The 15444-nt window shown below is 30.0% G+C and overlaps 2 protein-coding genes across 2 annotated transcripts; one reads left to right on the forward strand and one right to left on the reverse strand.

Annotated features, from left to right (window-relative positions):
* The first annotated feature begins 1683 nt into the window (after positions 1–1683).
* LOC127239903 (histone H4) lies at positions 1684–2207 on the forward strand. Its single transcript, XM_051258276.1, has one exon. The coding sequence runs from the start codon at positions 1748–1750 to the stop codon at positions 2057–2059; it is 312 nt and encodes a 103-aa protein (XP_051114233.1). The 5' UTR covers positions 1684–1747; the 3' UTR covers positions 2060–2207.
* Positions 2208–2370: 163 nt separating this feature from the next.
* On the reverse strand, positions 2371–5705 carry LOC127239902 (uncharacterized). Its single transcript, XM_051258275.1, has 3 exons — positions 5127–5705; positions 4590–4757; positions 2371–4498 (listed from the first exon to the last, which is right to left on the reverse strand). Exons 1-3 carry the CDS (start codon positions 5703–5705, stop codon positions 2903–2905), a joined length of 2343 nt encoding a protein of 780 aa, XP_051114232.1. The 3' UTR covers positions 2371–2902.
* Between the last annotated feature and the right edge of the window lie 9739 nt (positions 5706–15444).

Below are 15444 nucleotides of genomic sequence, written 5' to 3' on the forward strand. Positions count from 1 at the left end.
TTGGGTTTGTGTGTGTTTATTTGTTAAAAATTCAATACAATCATCAATTAATTAATTAATCAATCGCATTAATTATTTGAGTTGAGATAATAAAAAAAATTAATTAATTCGGCTGTTAAATTTAATTAAGGACCGGCGCGTCTGGCTTGTTAAATTTACGAGTTCATTTTATTTTTATTAATATATTACAAATTCATATTTATCTAAATTAATTTTATAATATCAATACTATTAATAATTAGTTAATATTTATTCTCAATTGATATTTTCTCATTTAAAAGTTTTTAAATTATATTTGATATATAATTTGTGGCATAATATTAATTTTTTGCATTCTCATTAAAATTATTGAAACACTTATTTGATAATACAAAAAGATATTATGTACTACAAATATAGTCCATCATCTTACGGTAAAGATAGTTTCTCAGTAATTGATAATATTTGTTCAAGGCATAAGGAAAATGCATGATCTCCATTTTCTGTTAGAAGTTCTTAATTGTAGGATGAAACTTGACAGAAAACAATTGTTGTCAGTTATTTGTTGTAGGTGAAATATAAGTGATTGAATGTATGATTGATTACAAAGAAATCTAGTTGGTATTTTATAAGTTTAATTGGTAACAGTTAATAACTTTTAAAAATATCATTATCGTCCATTTTAATTAGTAGGGAGCTAACGTTCCACACAAATATTTCTACTGTCAGCACAAGTTACCTATCATAACATTTGGAGAGAAAAACGGCGCTCCATATTATTATCAATTAATTATTAAACCCAAAAGCAAAAATCAATATTTTAAAAAAAATACAATAAAAAAACCACACCTAAAAAATCAACGTTTTATTTGGTTTTGATTTCGAATAAGTTTTTTTTTTTTATTATTCAACTTAAATAATTTTCAATAAAAACAAATAATTTTTTCTACAAAATATTAAATTTATTATGTTTTAATTATAACTTATAAGTATTTTAATAAAATTTTTATTTTATTGAAAATATAAACTAACTAATTTTACTTTTAAATCAAAAGTAAGATCATCTTCAATGCAACTTAAAAAATGAGGTTGCAGCTCCAAATATGAAGATTTACCTCTTCAATTCAACTCCATACCTAACACTATTTTTTGTGTTTGTTACAGTGCAACATCAAATTTAGAGTTTTTTAATTTTTGCAAATTATAAATTGGTCTTTATAAGAATTAATCTGTAATTTTTTATATTTTAATTGTATATATTTATATTTTTTAATATAAAAAATTATATAAAATAATATATAAGATAGAATATTTAGGAAATATTCTTTTTGGAGTTGAAAATAGAGTTGTGGATCAGAGTTAAATTAACGTAACAACTGTATATTTAGAATTATAAATGTATAATTGAAGTTGTCCGGTTAGAGATGGTATAAACAAACTTATTAAATCAAATATTAATATTAAAAAATAAATAAATTCAAACTCAAACAAACACCAACCAAATCTAAATGAAGTGCGCAAAGTGACATGATCCGACCAATCTAGATAGACCCATTCATCAACGGTCTACAAGAGCCCAAAATAATTAACCGCGGATTACGAATCACATCCGTCGATTAAACATTAGATCTGACGGTGGATATTTGTTTCCGGTTCCCAGCTTTTCTTTTATATTTCCGCCACCAGTTTCCATCCTCCGCAGTCATCTTTGCTCAGATTGACAATTCACGAGAATCCCATCCAAGTTTCTCATCAGCAGCTCCCAAAAATGTCGGGCCGTGGCAAGGGTGGCAAGGGTTTGGGAAAGGGAGGAGCCAAGCGGCACCGCAAGGTGTTGAGGGATAACATCCAGGGAATCACGAAGCCGGCGATTCGCCGTTTGGCTCGGAGAGGAGGCGTCAAGCGTATCAGCGGTCTTATCTACGAGGAAACTCGCGGCGTCCTCAAGATCTTCCTGGAAAACGTGATTCGTGATGCGGTTACTTACACGGAGCACGCTCGCCGGAAAACCGTCACGGCGATGGATGTCGTCTACGCTCTGAAGAGGCAAGGCCGGACATTGTACGGATTCGGTGGTTAGGTCTTCGTTTGTGGTTCGACCTTTGATTTAGCGCTTCTGAATGTAAATGTCGTGAAAACTTGGTTAGAAGGATTGGGGTTTCAGTTGTCCTTCGATGCACTTGTACTCGGATTTATGTTTTCATGAAAGCAGAATTGGATTCTTCTCACATTAGTTTTGTCTGATTAACCTAATTACTTTGAATTTCACCTCGGTTCTGTTTTATTGACAATATGGATTTACTTATGGGTGATTTGAGAATGAGATTTATCTGGTGAATTTGTACCTGTTACCTATCTGCATTGATGAATTTTGTATGTTCATCACTGTGTTGGTTCCATCAAGGTTTCGTCGATTTCATTGAATTCCATGTCTTGCGTTTTGGTTGCCAATGTAAGATTTCATCCACTGTTTCATTTATGAAGTAATTTTAGATATTATTCTCAATCAGGGAGAGGAATTTCTGTCATTGATTGATTATTGCTTCTGGTCTGTAGAGTGTGATGTTGTTATTCTTCATGGTTACCTTTTTGAAATTTTGCCTCCATTCTTGAACACGGTGCTGGTTACATTCACAGATGCTAAGCTTGATTGATAAGTGCTTCTATCTATGGCATTATGTAAGCAGTTGATGATTTTGCATATTTCACATATATATGCAGAGAAAAGTTTGATTATAGCTGTCTGTATTAATATAATGCAATTATGAACGACTCTTTGATATATGCAGTTGGAATCTGTTTGATTTGATGGATTTATATTGCAATGTGTAGGCATACATATACATAAGTGATTGATGTTGTAGAAATTCCTCTCATACATATACATTCATAACCGACTAAGTGTTTGTGAATGATTGATTCTTCAATTCAATTCTCTTATGCTAATCTCGATCTCATCAATTTCTTTCATGAAAGCACTAAAGCAAAATGTTGCTGCACTCAGACATTGGATGATTCTTTCTGTAAGTTCTTTATCGCACTCACTGTCCCCTTCGTTGTTTATTGCTGCTGCACTGTTTTCTGCGATTGTATTGCTTTGGTTTTCATGATCTTGTACCTTCCCCATCTCAAGGTCCCTGAGCTGATCCGGCTTTCCTTGGGAGTCTTCACTGGATTCAATCGAATTGACCTTCTGCAGATATTGCAATGACAAGGTAATCGTTTCCTCGCATAGTTCCAATTTCCCATTTATGTGTTGGTAGAACTCTTTGATCATGTTGCTGCTCTTTGATTGTTCTGCAAGTAGTTCGAAATTGTGTATGATAAAGTACAATAAATCTGTTGTTTTGGATAATGATCCGGCCAACTTCAGGTAGGAAGAAACCCGGAAAGGCGAATACCAAAAATCAGGCTCGTTCTCTGCATCTGCAATCACTTTTTTTAGTTCATTGACTTGGTAATGAAGGTCTCTGTGCTTCTCTCTCAATTCATTAATTTTTGAAACTGTTTGGTTGCTCTGTGCTAGGCAAGCTCGTGTTTCTTTCGTGCAATTGAGAAGAGAGTTTAGTGTTGTGCAGAGATGATTCTTGGCTAATTCTGCAGCTCGGATTGGCTGCACACAAAGCTCGACCAGAAGGAACGCCGACAGGCCGATGAAAACCTCTGTCACTCGGGCAAGGGCGAATTCATTTGGAGACCCGTAATTCTTTCTGCCTAGGATTAATAATGCTCCTATGGCTGCAGAGATTCCACCGCTTTGGCCGAACATTTTGCTGTATCTGAGAAAACTGGAGAATATGACCCAGGGGAGAATTGCCAAGAACTTCAGTACTTCATAATGAAACAGAAAGCAGCATATGACACCGTAGATTGATCCGATAGCTGTCCCTTGTGCTCGTGTGTTTGCGACCGTAAAGACCGCCTGCTTACCAGTGACAAAGCTGATGGCGATTGTGAGACCTGCCCAGCGTGAATTCCGTCTGTCAAATATCAAACCGAACAGAACTGCCAGGCCCAAAGAAAGCGAGCATTTCAAGGCGAATTCAAGCTTTTCCTTGCTGAGAACTTTCAGAACCGAAGCTTTAAGTGCTGCAACGATGCTAGACTTGGCCTTTCCATTGTGATTCTGTTGTCCTGTTGAGGCTCCAGAATTATCTGCATCGTCTTTCAGCAGCATATCTATGCAGGAGAAGTAAAAAAAGACCCAACCGTGTTTGGCTGTTGGCTGGAATAACTCGCTCGGTAATTGCAGCTTTTCTACCCTTCTTGTTTCGACTTCTTTTGTTGATTGAAATGGTGAAAAGCATCTAATCTGCTCTATTTTCCTTTCAACCTGTGATGATACACTCTTTAGGAAGTCGGAGAGCATTTCTTGATGGATTACTTCAACAGTCGAATCAGAAGTGGAATCCAGGGAATGACCGATTCCTCTCAGCTGTAGATCGATGGCATTCAACTTATCTGCCAAATCTGCTTTGGAATATTGCCTCCAAGCTAGTTTCTCCCACTGCATCCCTTCCTGAAATCGCAAAAGTTCTTCCTTGGCTGTTACAGATTCTCTACTTATGATAATCACTAACCAATATTCTTGAATTCGCAGGATATATTACCTGTAGATTTCTTACACTCTGTAGAATCTTGGCTCCTGCTTCTGCCAACGGCTTGGCTTGAGATAGAAGCTCCCTCTTAGTACGAGTCTCCCGAGCACCTAACGCCCTCAGGTACAAATTCATTCTCTGGGAAGCATTGTTGCCGTATACACGGCCTAGTTTTTGCATCTGCGAGTAAAATACCAAACCATTAAGCAACTAGTAATGGTGTCTTTGCACTTGCAGCATGGCTAGGATCTTAATTCTTGCCGTATATACGATTTTATGATAAAGAACATTTAGAACCTTTTGCTTTAATAATACTACTTCTTGCATCTAGTTGTTGTTCCCTTTAGATTTCGGACTCGGATTTGATGGGACTATACAGTGAACTTAGAGAATCTCTTATAGCAATAATTCAGTTTTAGTAGATAGAAATATCGAAAGTATTATATTTTTGTAATTTTAGAGTTCCGATGGGATCCGGTGCGTTAGATTTCTATGGGTTATGTTAAAAATATTGAACGTTACGAACTTTGAGATTATATCGGATTGTACCTTGTAACAGGTGAGGTCGGGATACGGTATGAGCAACGCCAAGGTTGAAGCCACGGCGCCCAATGCTGTGCTGGCGGCGACGTACACGGGGCGCATGTAAGGAGTGTGGTGCTCGGGGCCGCTCTGCACTGCGTCCGTACACACGATCACGATCTGCCCGAACGCTATCCTCTTGGCTGTGATGTGGGTCGACTCCGGCAGCGCCACCAGGAACGCCGCGATCGCCACCGCCACCGCCGCCCCGCCAATGCCCATCTCCCGCCCGGTCACCGCCCACCGCCCCAGCATCGACAGCGGCACCACCTGCACCGTGGCGATCAACGTGTGCCAGAGGCCCCCCAACGTGTCCCCAAGCGTCGCCCCCGGCAGCACGATGATCACAGCCGTTAGATACGAGAAGGCCGCAAACTTAATCTGGTCTGCGATTGGTTTTGGGCCGTAGATCGCCACTGCCGCCACTATGGCGCATGCCATCGCCGCCCTAAAGGCGGAGTGCACCCGCATCCGCCACGCTATTCGATTCCAGCCCCAGCCCGAGCCCGAGCCCGAACGGTAACTGCTGCAGGTACTGCCATCCATGCTCTAAAAAAAAATGAGTTTAAATGAAAATGAAAGATTGGAGTAATGTAGTGACTAAGTTAGGAAAACACTTGGGAAGTATTTCCAAAGGTTTTGTTGGCATTGCTAAAGGCCATAATATTATGTTATTTATGCTTGGGGGAATTGAGGGAAACAGTAGCCAAAATAAATATTTAAATAAATAAATAAATTATTTCGATGTGGTGCCTACGTAATGAAAGCATTTAATTCCAGAATATATGTATATAAATTTAGATTTTATTATGTGGGTGTGACAGACAGCATTATTCCAGGGACTTAGGGGCATGCATGGATTCATCTAATCGTCTTGTATTATGTATCGACAAATAGTATCCTACTAGTTCATTATTTTTATTATTATTATTATTAGTATTATTTTAAATTTCACTTTTTAGTGTGGCATATATGTGAGATATTTTGTATAACAATATATATTGAAAACTATGGAATTCTATAGTAAAAAAATTAAAACAATTCAATAATAAACCTTGCAATCTTCTCATATTCTCACATTTATAGATAAGTAGAAATATGTGAATAGTGACTGTTTTTGTTGTAAACTTTGTTAATTTATATTCGGGAGATGGTTATTATATACTGTTTCGGTTCAATTTTACTTTTGGTGTGAAATTTAAAAAATAATAGTAGTATTTAATTATAGTAGAAAGTTTTTTTTTTTAAAAAAAAGTAGTATAAAGACAATTTTGTCTTTAATGTAAAAAATAATAATTTGATGGTCAAGTAGGGATACTTAAAAATAAATGAGGTATTTTTGAAATAATTATTTTATAATTGAACAAAAAATAAAAAATAAAAATATTTATACTTTGTAAGTAGACGGAGATAATACTTTTTATATTTATGTAACAAACCAAATGAACAAAATTTTAAATGTTTGTGTTGATTTGTTAATGTTTGCGCACAAAGCTTGTGCTTATTTGTCATTCGAACTTGTTATTTGTAATGTTCGAATTCAGTTCATTAGCCAATTTTATTTTTCGAATGCGTATTAGGTTTGATTAAGCTCGTTGGACCTTGTTTAGATAATATTGATACTAATAATTAAAAATGTACCAAAAGAACACCATAGTATAAAACCCCCGTTTATTTACTCTTACATAATTATCAATCATTTACATATTCATGAACAAATTTTCATTATTATTATTATTCCTAACAACAAAAACAATAGTAATTAAATAAAAAATAAAAATTCGAGAATAGGGTAGATAGATAATCAATCCCATTAATAAAAAGCTTTTATTAAAACGAAATGAAGGCAACAATGCAACCATGGGCGGCACTTAACCCACCTATCATATTGATGACGTGGACACTCTTATTCATTCTAATAAAATATTTTAAACAAAAAATCTTCAAATTTATTCTCCATTGAAAATCCTATTGTAAATATTTTAGATGCCTTGGTTTACAAAAATCTTAATTAAATATTTTACAGTTTACTTTTAATTATGCAATGTCGATAAATAAAATTTTATAATAATAGTATTATTTTATATATAGTATTCATTCTATTAGCTAGAATTATATAAATTTGATTAGGTATATAAATTAAAAAGTTAATAATATTTTAATATTAAAGTAGAACAAATAAAATCATATAAAATTTTATTATATAATTAATAAAAATAGTGACAAATTAATTATTAAATATTTATAAATAAATAAAATTATTTACTATAAATATATTATGTATAAATTTTTAATTTATGATCAAAAGAGAAATAAGGACATAGGGAGGAAAGAAGTACTAATGATCAAGCATGGCTTGAATTTCTATTACATTAATAAATTATTTTAAACAATATATAAATAAATATTATTTCAAATAAAACACAAAAAATCATTAAATTAAATAGTTGACTGATAATAAGTGGCTGACATAATTTTAAATTTAATTTACATCTCAAATCAAGTGTATGTGTGTATAATTAAATATATTGTGATAGAAACATCAATCATTGTAGTGAATAAACTGTCAATCATTGTATGTAAACTTAGTATTAGTAAGATTTCAATATGGAATGCGAGACTAATTAAGAACCAATTAATATATTGTGTAACAAAACTATGAATATATATATCTATTTATACAAAATAAAATAAATTTATATGGTCAGTTATATATTGTTTTTGTGTATGTTCATTCAATCATTTTTTTTTGACACATTTTTCTATTAAATTTACTAAAAAAATACAATATATTCACATAAAATATATAATATATATTTATAAAAAAATCAGTAATTTAATATAAAAATCATTTCTTCTATATTGCCAACATATGTTTTTTTATATTTAACATTAAAAAATATATCAAATAGAAAATTCAAAACAAACAGAGTCTTTATATTTCCATTTTTGCTATTTATTTTTAATATTTATTTTATTTTTCTTTCAAAATATCATTTTCTCGTAAAAACACTCCTAAGTATAACAAAAAACCTTCTTTTTTTATTTCCGATAACAAAAAAAAAAAAAAACTTGTGTGTGTTTAGCCACATATTTTATAGAGTATATTTTATTTGTATACACTACATTTGCTACAAAAATTAATAAGCAAATTACCATTATGTACAGAATCTGCTTAAAAGTCACGTGTGATTAAAAACACAATTCGTCATTATTATTATTATTATTATTATTATTATTATTATTATGTAAAAAGACTTTTTTTTTTTTTTTTTGGGTGGAGGGGGGCATAAATGTGTTAATTTAATTTAACGAATGACTTTATTTAATTAACACTATAACTTTTTAGTGTAGATAAGGAGAAGATAAATAGCATAACAAACTTAGCCTTAAAATTATAATAAATGAGTGGATATATAACTTCATGATATCATGAATTAATTATGCATATTTAAATTTAGGTATACATATCTAATTCATAAAAATTATTATCAATATGTCTTATTGATTCGGTATAACAAAATTTAACTAAATTTAGTAAAATCTTTAGTGTTAATGGTAAAATATCTTGAAATATACTTGACCGTACAATAAATTTAAATTATTGTTCAACGTCAACAATATGTTTGATACGTTTTTTTGTTTTAAAAAAGTTGGTGTGTGTGTGTGTGTGTTTTTTTTTTTTTTTTTTTTTTTTTTAGTAAATTGGTGTTGAAGATGTAGTAATATTTTGTATAATAAAACTATGTATAATTCATTGAAAAATGTTTGAATTGTAAAAAAAATGAGAACAAAAAACTAAATTAAAATAACTCCCATCAATAAACACACTAACACTTTTCCAATTAATGACATTAAAATAAAATTAAAAAAAAAAAAAAAAGAAGAAGAAGTTGTGCATAACTTAACACACTTCCAACAATAATGATATTACATCAACAAAAAAAATTGAAAATGAACTAATTAAGGGTTTGTTTAATTGTGCTTCAACATTGATCTTGTTTTCTACATTATTAATCAAATATTCATTGCCCATGGAAAAGATTATATTAAAATCTAATCCATATTCACCATATTTTACCAAAAACATATTATTAACTCAAAATTTTCACCATTGGGAAACACTAAAATGTCTACAACGCAGATCTAAATTAACAAACCCTAAGTTTGCTATAGAGTCGAGTGGACAAATGAATGCACGCGCATAAATACATACATATATACATATGAATATATAAATGTGGCATGTAGTGTAGGGTTTTCTAGAAATGAATATATATTTGTATAAAGGTGAATTGAGTGTATGTAATATAGGGTTTTCTAGAAATAAATAAGTGATTCATCAAAAATGAATTAGCAGTGAGGGCAATACATGAGGCCTCCCTAGCTTGCCTTCTCTACATGCAAATTATTATTTCCACAAATTAATATATATATATATTTTTAAAAATATAATTAATAAACTTCAAAAATATAATGCAGTACCATTATATATTTATATACACAATCAATTCTGCTATATGTTGCGCAAACGTGCAATGGTTTTTTTGTTTTGAATTGATTTTGAGTTTTCATATTATATATTGAAGTGAAAGTAGTTATTTAATGTGATTTTGAATAAAAATAAATAAGTATTGCATATGACACTTTATTTATTCTATCTTTTTTGCTATTATTTTTAATTTAAGAGGTTTCAAAATTTATATATATATATATAATATTTTTAATTTACGCACAAATTTTCTTGTTTTATCGTTCTATATAAAATTATAAATTCATTTTTTAAAAAATAAGTTGGAGGGATATGTTCAAAAAATAATCAAAATTAAACCATCTAAAATTTTTGTAGAAACGTTGCAAAAATCGTTTGTGGAAAGGATTACTAAAATAAAGGTGTTAGCACAAAAATGATGGATAGGTTTTCAGGGAATGGGTCTGCCAAGATTAGGTTATTTGAAACGGGGCTTTTTGAAAGTTCAAGTATGATTGCAGTAACCGGGTCGGATGAATTTAGAGTCTGATGTTAAGATTAAACCTGGTCGGGTAAATCCCCAAGGTCGGACGGATGATGAGATTGGACCTGGTCGAGACCAAATAGTTCGGACGTTAAAGTCGGACCTAGTCAGGACAAAGTCCGAGGGTCGGATGTAAGAAAGTCGGACGGATGATGAGATTGGATCTGGTCGGGACTAAATAGTTCGAATAGAGAAGTCAGACCTAGTCGGGACAAATTCCAATGGTCGGGCGTAAGAAGGTTGGACATTGAAGTCGGACCAAGTTCAAAGGTCAGGTATTAAAAGTAGTTATCCCGCAGGTCGGATGAAAAGTAGTTTCTGATAGTGAAGGGTAGTTTCAATTGGCGAGCGGTTTTCAAAAGTCGGACTTGATAGGATGGTTCTCATACGTGTCGATAGAAGAGAACTTTTGGGGGAGTTAACAGCGGTTATGGTAACCGACCGGATAGCGGTTCGAACCGTATTTTCAATGGGTTAATGGTTTAGGGGTTTCTAATTCCAGACACTCATCTATCAAATTCGGGGACATTTCTTTATTTTCGAATTTTACTTTTTTATTGTTGAAAAAACGCATCAACAGAATAAATAGAATAATGCAAAAATATATGAAAACAATTAAATACAATACAATTTGTTTATTTTTATTTTCACATTATACCTTTTACAGTAAAATACTAATATAATGCTTAAAATTTATTTTACATTAAAATAAATTCACCATATATTATATATATATAAAAATAATGTTCAAATTAAACTTTTGTTTATTTATAATTTTAACTTTGTGGTCATATTATATATTGATCAATACTTTTTTTTTTTAAATATAAAATTAAATACATAATTCATTCGGTTACAAAAGAATATGCTTACTTCCTTTATGGTTTATAAAAGAAGTTGTATATTTTTATTGGACAATTTTTTTCTTTAAATATTATATATTTTAAATTTTTTATTTAAAAATAATATTGAATACTTATTTACATTTGGTCAAGTATTTATATTTATTAATAATTTAAGACAATCTAATTTAAACACAACCGTATGTTTTTAAAGACATGAACTCACGAGTACGTTGTATTAATTGCAGTCGGAATTTCACAATTACCAACTTGCCAAGTGTATACATATATTTTACACTCGCCACAAACTACTCTATCTATGTCTCCAATTTTAATTAATTGAATTTTTAATAAAACATGTCAGTCTTCCAATTTTATAATCAAACATATATGCACATATTTTTAATAAGAATGAATATATATATATATATATATATGATAAAAAAAAAAGTTACTAAAAGAAAATAAAAATATTTTTATGACAAAAAAATAATAATATAAATTTGCAGAGGAAATTGATAATTTAATTTATATATAGTATATATTTACTTCTAACTTTTTAATCATATTTTATTATTAAATCTCTTAATTTTTATATAAAACTAAATTCAACCATTATTTCCTTTTAAAATTATCAAAATAAAGTATTTGATATGTTAGAAGACATTTATTTTATATATATATATATATGCATTCAATGAATGCTGTGGCGTAAATAAATACATTAAATATATGTGAAATTTCTAAAACATTCTGGAGCATATTTGTTTTTTAATTTATTTTCACAATTCATACTTGTATTGATAAAATATAATATATATTTTTTTACAAATATTTTATCAATAATTTATTATTATTATTTTATTTTATTTTATTTATAAAAACAATATAAATATTAAAGGAAATGTACCATCAATAGATGGTTTCACTGAAATTTATTGTGATATTTTTTCGATATATATATATATATATATATGATTATGTAAGATTACCCACAGAGTAGACATGGATTCCTAGCTTTTTCATTCATATTAAAAGTTATAAAATTACAATATATTTTTATGTAATAATGATTTCTAAACATATTTTTATGTAACAATGATTTATAAGACCTTATAGGTTTTTGGCAAAAAATACTAATAATTCACCCGCGATTTAAAATTTGCATTATATTCCCTCTTACGCTCTTTTATGATTTAAAATTTGCATTATATTCCCTTATTTTTCAAAATATTTTACAAAATTATTTTTAGAAGATTATGTGTAATATTTGTGAAAATATTTAAAAATATTTACGCAATATTTTTTTAAAATATGAAAAAATTTTGTACAATTTTTAAATTATAAAAAAATATGATGTCAACCTTATAAATCACTAAATTATAAGCAAATTTGAGTTACCGAGCCCACAAACAAATAGATCCCAATAAAGTTTTGCAACTTTTGAAAATTTTTAGAAATGATAAAGGTTGAATAAAAAGTGTGTATTCAATGTGATGTAAATACTAGTTGAATATACTATTTTTATATAATATACAAATTATTAATAAAATATTTTACATAAAAATAACTATTTGATGTGATATATATTTTTAACAAATAAGGATTAATAAATACTCTCAAAATTTCTAGAGTGCATTTGTTAAAAAAAAAATTATAAAAAAATAAATAATAGAATATAAATTTATAAAGAAATTGAAAGTTCAATAGAGAATATGAATTAGCTATTCTATTTGATAAAGTAGAAATTCCAATTGAAAAAATATAACATAGAAATGCGACAATATACACTATTCGATATGGATGAGGTAATATTTTGTATTCTAGGAGAGTGAAAACAAATACGATGAATCAGATAAGACAGTTTTAATTGAGTGGAAATTCGTGGAGAAATATCATTTGTTTAGTTTGTAATTTTTTTGCTTTAATTTTTTATTAGATTGTAATTGAAAGTAATATTTTGTTAAAAAAAATAATATTTTTTATAATAAATTTTAAAAATCAAATAGAAGCATAATAATAATAATAATAATAAAATTATCAAATGAACACATTTTACATTTCTAAATTTTCACCTCTCTCTCAATTTCTCTTTGCAAAGAAAAATAATAAAAACCAAAAATAGAACATCATTTATTTTTCAATATTGATAAATAAATAAAAGAATAAAAATATTTTTATTTCTCCATATCAAATGCATCCTTAAAAATGTCTATGTAAATAGAAGTATAATTTTATTATGAATTAATTATACATGGCAAATATATACTTCCTTCGTCCGTACATATTTTCTATTTTTGTCGTCTCAGATAGTTTATTTTTTTTAAAAAAGTAAAAATATAATCATATACTTTAATCACATTTTTAATTTTATAATTTATATATATATTTTTTTAAAATTTTAATTAAAGTATTTAGTTGTCTATCTTATTAATTTATAATTTTTTTTACGAATATACTTATTAACGTATCTTCGTGCACATATTATCTGACATATGAGGGAGTAGTTATTGAAACACAAACAAATACATGTATTTTCTTATTTTAAAATATTGTCTTTAATATTTTAAATTAAAATAATTAATTACTGCTATATATATTTGATGCAATATTTAAAAAATATTACATGCATATTAAATATAAATATAATATAGTAGTACTTTTTAGGGAGAAAAATACTATAATCATTTGTAGGTTTTGAATCCTTGATATTTGTATAGATATAGATAATTAATAACCCAGATTCATTTTTAGGTTTTGAATCCTTGAATATTAATGAGGCGTATCTCGACCACTTGTGAAATTTAAAGCCTAATATTCCATAGTAATTAATGGTTCAACACTTCATTTAATATTCAATGTATAATTAATATAAAATGGGCCTGAGGAATTGGGCTTCAATTTCTTTGGATTGGGCTTTATTTATTTATTCATATTTTGAAATCTGAATTGGCCACGTCATACAACAAATTATTGACAAATACGCCAGCGAAGGAAAACTACCGCCAAATCAAAAAATTAAATAAGCTGTGAACAAAATGCGAGTTGAATCTGCACCGTGTGTGTTTGAGCCAACGGTCGCGGTTCATCTAAGGTATCCGAACGTTCTGGAACCGAAGCCATTTTCTTCTACCGTATAAATACCTGATAACTAACTGGCTAGGTAGAAGCTCGTTGGAGCAATGGAAGGAGAAGAACAAGGTTAAGCGATAGGATATGTCGTCGAACGATCACGTGTTCTCTGGTCCGGAGGTGACGCTGCTAAGAATCAGGTTGCCATGAACCCGAGGAACAGGTTGGGGTAAGATCTGAGCTCCTGGTATTGCATTTTTACATGTTTGTTTGAATGCGTTTTACTTCTGACATTTTGCGTATTTGTTAGATTTCTTAGTAAGGATTACTTTTAGATCTTATAAGTACATTTGTGTTTTCGATGCTTTTTTTGAAAATATGGAAAATCTTCTCATACGCTCTTCCCGTAGGATTGTTAACGAGTTTGTTTCTGCTCTGTGTATCCATCTAGATTTGGGAAAGAGTTGTTAAGACTTATGGCATCGTGTACATTCATTTGGTACTGTTTCCGTTTACTAGTTGTTTAAGATTCATTAATAGTGCTTCTGGATATGCATTCTGAAGCATTTTTATAGGAAGCAGTGAGGTTGTCGATGTCGATGAGCAACACTTCTGTGAATATTCATGAATTTCGGCTTCTTATGAACGCATAAAAATAGATTATGCTGATTTCGGAGGTATCAATAAATTTAAACATGAATCATATTTCTTGCATCACTAGATAGTAGAATGAAAGGTATCTTGTTTCAGTATTTTGGCTATCATTCATATTACATTGAAGTAGCATCACTAGCTAGTAGAATGAGTCATTGTCTCGGTAATTGTTCATATACGTTAGTTTCTGTTCCTATTTATACCTAAGCTGCTGTAATCATATGTCTTCATATGTTGTTATTGGAGTCTCTGGGCTTTCATGGCTAGTTTAGTTTCCGATTCAATGATATGCAATGATCAAATCGCTTTGAGTTATTCAAATCGATAATCGTGATCCTAGTCACATGATTCCATGATAACAGCCATTCTTTGGCCCATACAATAATTCTAGAGAGAGGGGTTGATTATATCCAATCGAACATAATAGAACTTATTGTTCAGTATATGCTCTAAGCAAATACTGTGAAGTTAACTTAAAGGAGAATTTTGGATGCTTCGGTGCCTAGTCATGTCAAGATACGTTTCTTATCGGTTATAGGCAAGGCCCAAAGACTAGTTGATAGTTGTTAACAAAAAGATTGAAGAACACAATTTGGAGCTGAGAAGATCTCATCTCATCCATGGTTTTTAGGAGAGGCGTATCTTGTTTACATCCATATCTTGCTGCCCCAAGCGGTCTAATTTACAAGCTGTGTTTGGTGA

The sequence above is a fragment of the Andrographis paniculata genome, unplaced genomic scaffold (genome assembly GCF_009805555.1).
Source record: "Andrographis paniculata isolate CXL003 unplaced genomic scaffold, ASM980555v1 Contig78END, whole genome shotgun sequence".
Taxonomy (NCBI): domain Eukaryota; kingdom Viridiplantae; phylum Streptophyta; class Magnoliopsida; order Lamiales; family Acanthaceae; genus Andrographis; species Andrographis paniculata.